General features: G+C 42.7%; 1 protein-coding gene across 1 annotated transcript; it reads left to right on the forward strand.

Annotated features, from left to right (window-relative positions):
- Positions 1-7,479: 7,479 nt before the first annotated feature.
- LOC127335713 (elicitor-responsive protein 3) lies at positions 7,480-10,004 on the forward strand. The gene is made up of 5 exons (XM_051362434.2): positions 7,480-7,759; positions 7,945-8,010; positions 8,729-8,855; positions 9,124-9,238; positions 9,728-10,004. The coding sequence occupies exons 1-5, from the start codon at positions 7,690-7,692 to the stop codon at positions 9,734-9,736; spliced, it is 387 nt and encodes a 128-aa protein (XP_051218394.1). The 5' UTR covers positions 7,480-7,689; the 3' UTR covers positions 9,737-10,004.
- Positions 10,005-12,270: the final 2,266 nt, after the last annotated feature.

Consider the following 12,270-nt stretch of genomic DNA (forward strand, 5'->3'; position numbering starts at 1 on the left):
AAGCTATGCACTTTTTCAGGAACAACACAAACAAACAAAAAAAACCTACTATAATCATGACCAAAATAATTTTAGATAACTACTTTAACTAATAGACCTATGAAACATAATCTAATAGTGTCAAATAAAATTCTTTTAAATCCATATTATGAAATGCCGAGGATAAAATCGCTTGAGTGCCACTGCTTGCAAAATGGTCAAGATGTTATCGATCATGAATCATATGTATTAGTTTTTTTACTCACCTAATCTTAATGAAAGATGTAAGTACTGAGTAGAGCAGTGTAATTGACCTTAATTGTACATTTTTATATAATATAGGGAAATAAAATGTTACAGTATTATATAAGCATATATTGGGATTGATTCTGGTCATATCTAATATGTTTGATTTTTTTCATAAGATACCCAGCCGCCACTTTGTATGTCGGCTAAAATACATTCCACTACCACTAGAAAAATAGTTACCCCACCTACCATTTTATAAGGCTCATGCGTATTACTGGATCACAAATTTGATCAATAAGATGCCAATTGCCCGAGAAGTGTTATTGGAGGCCAACCTTACTTGTGACCCTTATTTTTAAAATTCAAATACATCATTTTAAAATCTCAAAACTTTGAAATAAAACACATGAGCAAATCTAAATATTTTTATGTACAACACAAATTTCATCAAGACATATCATCATCCATGATCTACACAAAAAGGACAAATGTGGGGATCTAAATGATTTCCCCCTTTTTAAGGTTACCAATTTTTCATTTTGTGTATCCTAAAACACACTGATTTTTGTTGCTCATGACCCAAATTGACACATCCATTAATTACTCTAATTTATGAATATTCCTCTAGATTTTGATTTTTTTTCTTCAAATTTTACCACTTTTAAGTTTTGCCAATTGTATCAAATGGGACCTTCAAAGCTGTCACGACATGGCATACTTTCATAGGACACTATGCTTTAAATTATGTATTAGTCAATGTTTTTAGTCTAATGTTGGTGCACTTTCATAACATATTATATGTACTAAACAATTCTGATTATGTTAGATCATCAATGCAGACCAGAAAATAGTTAGAAGAGGTAAAACATGGTATAAAGATGCTTATATGAAGTTAGCTAGAGGAGTTTTTACAAAATAGGATAACTTATGTCACAAATGTCTAACTAGGGGGTAAATTGGAATTCACTCAAAAATATGAATTGTATGTTCCAAAATCACACCATTGAACAAATATATTTTATTTATGGCGAGTAACTTATATTACATGGGTCAAATTGATGATCTATATAAATACGTGGTATTATGAACCGAAAGAAAGGTAGCAATAAGACTTAATATAGTCCATCAAAATTTAGATTGTTGTCACATTTATTGGTGGAGACAAAACAATACTACTGCCTCTGCACCAGTTTATTAGGGGATTACACATTTCGATTTAATTTCTAAAAATTAATTTAGGCAATAAATATTAGCTATATGTCACAAAAAAATTCCCAATGATATTTGTGGCATATAACTAAAACATTTTAGCTATTACAAGTCAAATATTTACCTTAAAATGCGGAATATTTAATAAACCTGTATGGAGGGGGTACTTGTTTGTTAGTATATCCCCTTAATTTTCGATATTATCACTATCTACTAGGTACACACGCTACTAATTTTATCACTATAAATTATTGTTCAGACACATACCCGTGAAGGCATGACAAAGTTGAAATTTTTCATACTTTTACATACACGCAGTGCGTTCTGTAGAAAATGAAATAGTTATGCAGATTTTTACTGGGGGTCCATGAATTATGACGTGGTTTAGAGGCAGTCTTCTTCATTGTGGTATCTACCATCTCCAGCTTTGATCAGCACAAAGGGCAGAATGAAAGAAAAAAACATCTTGTTTCATCTTAAAGCAATTCATTTGATGAAATGAATGGGCTTCCGAGTCATGCTCCATCAATGTTAACCTCCGAATAAGCTGTTCTACCAACTGCCCATTTTTTACCATTAATATTACCTTTTTTCTTTTCACAATTTTCAAATAATATAAGGGGACTGAAGCAACTCATGAACAGAAGAGTGGTTGGTTGGTCAGATGATAAGCTGCCGTCGGTCGTTAACCACCATCACCAAAGATTTAGACGTTTTGGTTTCATTCCCAGCAGCCAGTGGTTGCGACTAGTTGGCATGGAGGCAGATTGAACTAGGCGGCGGTTCTAGCTGATCTGACAGCGTGGATGATGGCCACACCAAACTATGTTTATGCCTGTCTATGTCTCTGCTGAGTCATCTTGGCGATGAACACTGAGTAATTAAAGACGCAGGACTCCAGAGTCCAAATACAACTTGGAGTCTAATAGTAATTCTCACAAGGATCCAATTCTAGCCTTCTAGGTACTGCAATGTTCAAATACTCCCTCAGTTCATAATTACCCTATGTTATGAGCTTTAGTCAAATTCTGAGATTTCTCAAGTATAACTGAATATATATTTTTTTCCGATAAAGGGAATATATTAATATCGAGAGATACCAATTACACCCAGCTGCAACAGTGCACCATCATAATGGCACTACGGATGCACACAACCAAAATAAGGAAAAGAAAACTAAGAAACAAAAGTCCCGCTACATTATCTCGGGTCTAACAATAGCAATACATCCACCACCATGACAACACCTGAATTGCAGACTCTTCAAAAAACGACGCCTTCAAGAAGGGAACAGTGCTCCAACACCATCGTCGTCCGATCAAAGATCTTAGGTTTTCACCCTGAGGATAGTCCTCACTCTCAAAACAATGCCTCCACCAAGGTCACTGCCAGGCACAACCAGTTAAGGCCAGACCTTGAGTTTTCACCCTAAAAGGTAGGACTCTGCGCTTCACATGTGTTGTTGCCCCCATTTTCATACCGCTGCTGTGAAGCCCGGACACCAAGCAAGCCCCTCAACAGCGCAGAGACTTGAACCTCCCTTAGCTAGTCCTTCCCTTCGGCCTTCATGAAATTCTCTTCTTCCTACTTTCATCATGGATCCATAGTCACTTGATGTCAACACAGAAAAAGAGCTTCGCGCCGCTCCCTCCAGAACCAAACGGTCGGAATAAACGCATGGGTGCGCACGACCGAATACCTCTGATCCAGCAAACTCCAGGCAAAGCACTGTTACGTTCGCCGGTGGAGCCTTCCGGAACTCAACCCTCCGGCCAGATCACGGGTCCAGGCCTCCGGTAGGTCCTCCTCTTCACGCAACAAATGCCCTAGGACCGCCGCCTTTATATATGAAAATTATCAACATCTAAACCATGATATCAATATGATTAGAATCATCGTTGTGATGGGGAGATGCTCCCACTTAAAAAAAAATAGAATCATCATAGAACATATATTTTGTAATATATGTATATGTTGATTTTTTGCTAAGTATTTAATTAAATTTATAAAGTTTGACTTTGACTAAACTAGAAGCAGGGAAATAAAACAAAGGAAGGTGCTCTTTTTTAACCTAATATTGATTTGGAACATCAGTAACATATCTGACAACTTGGTATGGTGAAACCTTTTTTTTAGAACCACATATTTCATTAATTGAAAATCAAGTTACATGAAGCAACACATGTGAAAACTAAAAGACAAATCGGGATAAAATGATTATCCTGAATTTGCAGATAAAATCATAAAAGATCGAGAAATACAAAACGATCCCTAGGGTTTCCTGCAACCACCGTAGCCAGCGGCCGCCGCCCAATTCTAACGCCGCCGAGACGGACGCAAGAAGTGACGCCGAGCCTCCACCATTACAAGATCCAAAAAGCACCATCACCAACGAGGTTTTGTGAGTCGATGAACAGCCTGCTGCAAGCAGCGAGGCACATGTCGATGTGGCACGTCGACCGGGGGACGTCCTCGTGCTGTCTTGGACTAAGATACGCCGCCTCCCATCGACGAAGTCGGGGAAGAACCGCATATCCATCACCTCCGGACCAACATCTTCGCTCCAGAAGAACCACCTCGCCCCGGCCCCCAACGCCGTCGTGGACAACGACAAGCGCCAGAGACACGTCGAGAAACAGATCTCGCCAGATCTGAAGACCGGCGAGAAGACCAAGCTGCTGACCAGAAAGATCGACAAGCACACGTTGCCAACAACTCCGAGACGCCGCCGTGAAGGTCGCCGCCGGTGTGGGAGTGGAGTTGAGACAGATTTATTTGGCGGGCGCCGCTCCCACCACCTCAACGACGCAACACAGCAGCCAAGCCCTAACTACAAAACGGTGAAACCTAAGGACATTTGAATGAGTTACATGTGACCTTAACTCGCATATTTTTAGAACCGCGAAGGATTAAACACGTAATCTCTAAAATATAAATCGTTGTGTTCTTCAAAGTAGCCTTTTGTACTTGAAAGAAAACTTCGCTACCCCCAGCTTCTGCTCACGTGATTCTTTGAAGAGCTGAAACATATGGATATGTGATTTTTTTTCTTCTTTGGTGCATATGCTTCCTTATTTAAAATGTATTTTAAAAATGTTAAAATATTTTTTAAAATATTACTTGTACATCTCCATATGTGCTTATGAAGTCCTCTCGAAAAAAAAAACAATTTTTTACATGGCATGTGCTTTTCTTTTTTCTTTTTTACACAGGCCAAGAAAGATACCAGTTTGTTGCAAAACTTTAATGGAGCACACGGAATATGGGGATGTACATGCCAACAAAAAATTGAATTTTTTAACATTTTTTGGGATCAAAAGTGCATTTCCAAATCATAAGATGCTAGTGTCTCCATTGCTCCAAACTCTACTGGAAATTAACTACCAACTTGCAGCATGCCATGTAACACATGTATCCCATTATTATTTTTTGTGTAAGAGGTCTCGGCGAGGAATCCTCCGATTCATTTCGTCGCTTTGAGCTAGACGGAATCCGACCGACCAAGCACGAGTAAGCGGAAGATCCAACCCGACCAGCCAAGCAGGGGCCAGCTTTAGGTATGGTCGCCATCGTCCATGCGGAATCATTCGTATCCATCAACGCAAAAGAGCAAGGTTTCTACCGATTCCGATCATGGCGGAGGAAACGTGTGCAAGATTTCTGCTGGCTGGGACCAGCATCCTAATCGAGACAACGGAATTACGGAAATACTACTTGCAAGGTCGCACGGAGACGCATTAACATGTGACGTGCAAGTTGCAGATGATTAATACACTGCTAGTTTAGGCATCACGAATACCTTTCGGCACGCAGAGACAAATTAGCCCACATGGCGTGCCCACCTTAAAATGATTGGCATAATGTTATCAGCGTGGCTGGAGATGTAGAGCAGCGAAAGTGTGCTTGATCTCTGCCTTTTGAAAAATCATAAGCTTTAAACGGGATGATTGGGTTCCTGACGCGATTTTATTTTAATTGCTCTTACAATTACTTGGAAAACACGCACAGAGCAGGTAAGCGACGTACATATCTCTGCGCCGATGGTGCTTCATCTTTTTTGTCGAGTTCTCCTTCGCCTACCGCGGTTCCAACTAGGTTGGCTAGGGTTAGATCTTGGAAGGGTTTGCTAGATGCTAGGACTTACATGAGAGTTGCTTCTTAATCGTTGATCTAGAGTAGTGTAAGATAAAATAACGCACTACCATTTGTCATGTCTTATTTCTACGTGCGCATATTCACCTTATAATAGGTTAGTGGTTGTTCATATGAACACAGACGATGTAAACCTAGGTGCACGTGCACCCTATTGTAAAAAATTTGACCTACACATAAATGTGAACATGGAATTTCATATTTCAGTGAACATGACACAATCAATCATTATAGTGGCATTTGCATATTTTTTTCATTTTCGTGTAGGCCATGTGCAATCGTACTTTCAGTGAAAACTTGCACAAGTATGTATCAACATAATATGTACATGAATTTTTTTATTTCAATTTCTTTTGAGATTTTCAAATATCAATTATTTCCAATATTAAAGAAAACGGGTGGGTGCATCCTGGTATTCTCCTTGTTCATATTGTGTAATGTATGCCTGATGAGCCCTTGCGTCATAAATACCTCCCTTCCACAACAGATCTCCGTACTTGCGATGGAGAAGAGCTCAGCGAGGCATCTAGGAAATCAGTATTCGGGAAGTAAACACTTTGTGGACTCTTGAGCTCAAAGCCTTTGGGTTTTGTAGAATCCTCCATGCCTGGCGGGAAAACATAGGAAGGTTGAATAACTCAAGATCTCTAAACCCCATTCTTCCAGAAAACTTGGGAGAACACATGGTCTACCAACAAACCTACTCCCTCCATACCGATTTATTGGGCTCACTAAGAACTGCGCTGCGACCAAGGTGCTCTGTGATTGGGCAAGAAATGAGCTATAATTCCTAATACTCCATAGAAATCTCTATCTATGCATTAACTAAGGATGTACAACATAGAAATCTCTTCGATTTGCATGCCATCCCAATCAAAAATGGAAACGAGGAGTGGATCTTATGCATGCATTGGTCGGTCCCTGTTATGGCATTTAATTGGGAGAGGAAAGTTGTGGGTTTCCTAGGGAAAATCATGTATTAATTTCTAATTGAGCACTAATGGATGGGATTTCTCTAGATTGATTAGGAGTCCAATAAACCGGTATAGAGGGTATAGCTTGCTTTGCGGTTCCCATCTTTACTGCTCCACCAGAAGCTTCGAATCATAGAATTGATAGCCAAGCAAAGACCACTTGGCAATTTAAAGCAAGAAATGAAAAAAGGCCGAGATTACATGTGCCACTGACATGATCAAAACCTCTTTTCCCCCTGACGCAAGAATTTGCTCCAGGCACCCTTGGATCCTCTTCCATATATGATCCTTCAAGTATTTGAAATCCCTATTTGTGGATCTCCCCACGTGAGAGAGCATCCTGAGGTACTTCTCATTAAGCGTCTCATTAGACACATTGAGAATGCTCTTCACAGAATGCAGTGAGACTCTTGGCACCCCTTGCTGAAGAAGATCGATGATTTATCTATATTGATACGTTGCCTTGAAGAATTACAATATTTTTCAGAATTCAATCAATTAAAAAATATTGGAGGGAGTAGTTACTCTCTTTATTGCTACACCTTCCCAATCTTTCTTGGGACCCAACATGGTGTTTCGCCATATCCAGCTCTAGCCCACACGGTCCATATTCGAAAACGGGCTAAATCGGCCACTTCCTCTCAATCTCAAGAAGAAAAAACCAACAACTCCGGCCACTTCCCCGCAATCAAAACGAAAAAGAAGAAAAAAAAATCAGCCCGGCCACCGTCCATGGATGGATCATGGAACGTGCACCGCACCGGCACGACGATCACGCGGACGGGGCCGGCAGGGCCGGCGTAAACGCGTTGGTTTGGCTCGCGCGAGACCGGCGGAAGAAGACTCACGGGCGCGCAGCGCATTAATTTTTTTCCTTGTTTGCGCAAGTTGCCATAGATGAGCCCTACCACTAGCCTCCATGTGAATGTGATGCGATGCCGGGGAAGCTTGACGAAGACGCATGCCAGTGCTTCCATCTTTTCAACGCCTATACATACAGCCGATTAGATCTCGCCGATCGCGTCGTTTAGTCTTCTGTTGCTGTAGCAGTACTCAGCACAGCTCCTGATCGCTCGAGCTCTCGATCGGGCGAGATCAGTCAGATCACACCGGGAGGACCGAGAAGATGGCGCAGGCCGGGACGCTCGAGGTGCTGCTCGTCGGAGCCAAGGGGCTCGAGAACACCGACTACCTCTGTACGCTTCTCTTTCCCCTCAGTTCGAATTCTGCTATGATCTCTCTGCCGTTACCTGGTCGACCACCTCGGTGGTAACCGCTGGATCGGGCGGGATCGGGAGAATTGCGGTGCTGTTTATGTTTTTCTCTTTCGCTCCCGTTGAAAGACGGGGTGGAGTCTCGCTGACAAATCGTTTCGCTGCAGGCAACATGGATCCCTACGCGCTTCTCAGAGTCACCTCCAATGAGCAGAGGAGCTCCGTTGCAGAAGGTAAATTGTCTACAATCGATTAGTTCAACCATTATACTCCCTCCATCCATAAAAAAAGATGTCGAAGATTTATCTAAATTCGGATATATTTATATGATTCCTCCGTCCATAAACGAATGTCTCAACTTTAGACAAGTTTGTATGTATCTATCTAGATACTAAAATATATTTATGTATATCCAAATTTTAACAAAATTAAGACATCCTTTTTGTGGACGGAGGGAGTACTAAAGAGTATCCAGATACATCTAAATTTAGACAAATTTGCGACATTTATTTTTGTGGATTTAGGTAGTATATCAGCACCATATCTTCTGAAATTGCCATCGTTTGTCTTTTCGTTCATTAGTAGTGTGCAAACGGAAGCAATTGGGCTCTAAGCTTTACCGTAGTCAGGCTATGCATTTTGAGTTATGACAGTACAAATTCAGATAACTCCGTGGGCTTTGTCTGGTATGTCTGCTACTGAACAACCAGCTGTAGAACGATCTCACACTCTCATTTTGAAAATGACATTCATAACGGAGAAGGTGCGAAACGAGTCTAATTTGATAGCAACCAATGCCCTAAAATCACGTTACCTAGTTAGCACCTCATGTTTCCACATCGTCTCAGAGAAGGGAACCACCAAGACATGCTTAGTGACGAGCAACGTCATGCATCTCAGTGCCACTGCATCTGTTAATTACTGTGACGTGAATTCGTTTGGTGAGTGCAGGCAAAGGAAGTGAGCCGGAATGGAACGAAACCTTCGTGTTCACGACCTCCGAAAACGCAACCGAGCTCTGCATCAAGCTCCTGGACGACGACAATGGCACAAACGACGACGATGTTGGTGAAGCAAGGTAAGTCGAGTTGAATTATAATCTAATTTATGTCGACCTGAGCTTAGTTGATTTTTCTAGTGTCTGTTTCTATTTCTGAATGCGGGGAATCCAGATGGTTCTAATGGGTAATTTGTGGCCCTGGAGCTCTTACATCCGAATGATGGAGTGTGTGCTGAAATACTCACAGTTTGCGTTTCGGTTCATTTCTGGGCCTCCTAGGATGCAGATCTGAATGTTTGCAGATCAATTGCATCGTCCACTCGAACTGAGTAGCTGATTCTTGCAGGATCCCTCTGGATGCTGTCTATACTGAAGGAAGCATACCACCAACAGTTTACAATGTTGTCAAAGATGAAGAGTACTGTGGAGAAATCAGAATTGGTCTCAAGTTCACTCCGGAGGTAATTGTCTCACCTTCATGTTCGAAAATTACCATCTCCATTCTCCTCCACTCGATGCTGTCTGCCATCTTGGGTACACGTATGTCCGTCTCTCTTGTGCTTCTATTACTATTTATTTACTCACTGCATATGCTAGTTTTTTAGACCCTTTGCTGTTACCTTTATGTGATAACTGGTGACTTCAACAGCTGACTTCATATCTAGACGTCTAGATACATTCAAATTTAAACAAAACCAAGACATGTTTCATGTGACTGAGGGAGTACCATTTTTAGTATTTCGACTTTTAGTTTCCCAGGCCACTAGTTAAATATACTTCTGGTTTGTTGCTGTGCATCTAGGTCGTCTTTTCTGTTGCTCAATGATTCTCATTGCCATGCAAATGAACAAGCTGTCCCTTCTCCTGATGTGAATACTTACATTTCGACAAAATGTTTCTTCTGATCTCAACTTTTTACATTTTGACCAAACGTTCATTCTTTTTCACAGGAGGCTTAGCATTTATTACCCGAGGAAAACTTCGGTGGGTGGAGACAAATCATCTTCTTGAGAGGAAGTGGATGCTTTGCTGAACTTCAATTATGTGTGACAAGTCTTCTGCTAGAATACTTCACATTGTTCCCTGTTGTGGATAGCTGCACCCTATTCATGTTAATTGGACCATTTTCCAGTATTTAAATTTGTAATAATGTTTTTTTTGCCAGCTGTATGTATTAAAACTATAAAAGGAACCGTTCTCTTTAATGGCCACTGAACTGATTTGTCATACCGACGAGCCATTTCTTATGCAACACAACTGCACAACTAGCTCTTCTCTGCCCCCCCTTTTAGATAAAATCATTAGCAAATGGTTATCCGAAGCAAAACCTTCAAGGAGGGGGACACTGTGCATGTGTCACCTTGTCGGATCCAACCAATGAAGGCCCTCCTAAACAAGGAAGCAGCAAACATACGTCTTCATTGTTCGGTCCAACCAATTAAAGTTAGACATGCGGTTTTCACCCTCCTGCCCAAAGACCTGTTATCAAAGTCTTCAAGCAGCACCATCAAACCACAGTTTCCCGATAAATGTCCTTGACAAACCACAATAAGACACAAACACCAAGGGTGCTTCCACACCCAAGCAAAGGCGCGCCACCTACCACAGGTATGCGACTCAGCAACACGATGACCACACGGGGTAGATACGTGGCATATGCTTCAAAGGGTACGGAAAACCAAATACGTAAATCTAAGTTCTTGTTAGCAAATGATATTTGTAGCACTAGCCCCTAAAACATAGGCCTTGACAACTTCTAGCTAGGGGCTAGCCCCAATACCTCAGCCACAAGCAACAACTCCTAACAATCAATCCCGATTTTTTTGCCCTTTACACTGACACATGGGATCCATATGCCAGTGGTTTTACTTTTTTTACCTTCTTCTATCTACTTACAACACCCCGCCGTCGAAGCTCCTTCCTAGCGCCGACCAGCGCACAATGGAGATAAGGGGCCTTGGCGGTGGGGTGGCATCGGCCAGAGCAGACAGTGGAGGTGGGGTGGAGGAGATCATGGTGTCACAACAAATGAGACTATGTTGGCGAAGAACGACGCATGAGGAGGAGGAGGAGGGTGACGACGAGCGGAATGGGATGAGGAGAATGTGATGATGGGAGGCACGTGAGAAGAATAAGAAGGTTTGCGGGAGAGGATGACATGGGATGAGGGCCATGGGACAATGAGAGACGGGTAGGAGGAGGAAGGCGATAGCGGGCACAACGGGATGAGGATGATGATGAGGTCACTTGAGGGGTGGATATGTGGCATAGGAGGAGAATGGTAGCGTAGGGAGATGAGCAGCCAACACCGTCGTGGGGGAATGGAGAGGGGTGTCGGGCGTGACGGCCAGTGCGAGTAAGGCGTTGAAAAGTCATTTAGTGGAAAAAATGATGAAGGACCCCTACTCCACCTAGAGAAGGGGTTGGAGAGGAAAATTGAGGGTGCTCCCTAATTTAAGGGTATGTTGATGGTCCCTCTCAGGCCTCGAGTTTTACCTTGAGCCATTAAGTTGTGTTGGGGCCTTGATGGAGATGTCTAAGCTATACCAACACTTCTTCATAAAGAATGTCGTAGACAAAGCTGTCAAACCATATTGTGGAGTCCCATCTACGATGTGGAGTTAAATTGTCGTGCCACTATGAGCAAATTGCCAGACTGTCGAGAGCATCCAAGGTGCATCGTGTAGAAGCACTCAACTTCCGTCATATCACAATCCATGGGACTCCTTCGGTCACCTGAGGCATGCCAGGCTGCCACCATGCAATCCTTGCATTGTGCAATATACTAACTTGGATTGTGTTTGATTTGACCCTCCCCGCAGCCGATGCCGGAGTCATAGGGCCCTACCAAGAGCGCCCTCCATCATATGTGCAGAGAGAGAGAGAGTTGGAAGGTGAAAAGGTTTTCATTGCACAATTATTCTTGAATATACAAATGAAATTTCCGACTGTTTTCAAATATGGGAGCAAGATATTCTAATGCAATCTCTGAAGGGATTCGTAGCATAGAAAACAAAAAATTTCCTACCGGGAGAACGCAATCCAAGCCAAGATGCAATCTAGAAGATGGTAGCAACGAGGGGATGAACGAGACTAACCCTTGAAGAGTTCCAAAGCCTACGAGAGTAGGCTCTCGTTGCTGCGGTAGACGATCACTTGCCGCTTTCAAAAGCGCGTAGAAGATCTTGACGGTGCCACAATCGGGCAGCACCTCCGTACTCGGTCACACGTTCGGTGTTGATGACGACGTCCTTCTCCCCGTTCCAGCGGGTAGCGGAAGTAGTAGATCCTCCTTGGAATCCTGACAGCACGACGGCGTGGTGACGGTGTCGATGGAGATCTCCGGCGGAGCTTCGCTAAGCATATGCGGGAGAGGTGGTGGAGGAGAGGTAGCTAGGGTTTGGGGAGAGGGAGGCTTGGGCGCCGGCCCTCAAAGGGGTGCGGCCAAGGCTGAGCCAAGAGTGGCCGGCCACCCTCCCCTTGTCCCTCATTA

This window comes from Lolium perenne, chromosome 2 (assembly GCF_019359855.2).
Source record: "Lolium perenne isolate Kyuss_39 chromosome 2, Kyuss_2.0, whole genome shotgun sequence".
NCBI lineage: Eukaryota > Viridiplantae > Streptophyta > Magnoliopsida > Poales > Poaceae > Lolium > Lolium perenne.

What these genes read in the sequence shown, in the direction of transcription:
- LOC127335713 (XM_051362434.2), top strand. Translation starts at nt 7,690, where the DNA reads ATGGCGCAGGCCGGGACGCTCGAGGTGCTGCTCGTCGGAGCCAAGGGG. An exon ending in CGAGAACACCGACTACCTCT is followed by an intron (nt 7,760 to 7,944) that starts GTACGCTTCTCT and finishes GTTTCGCTGCAG; the next exon opens with GCAACATGGATCCCTACGCG. An exon ending in GAGGAGCTCCGTTGCAGAAG is followed by an intron (nt 8,011 to 8,728) that starts GTAAATTGTCTA and finishes TGGTGAGTGCAG; the next exon opens with GCAAAGGAAGTGAGCCGGAA.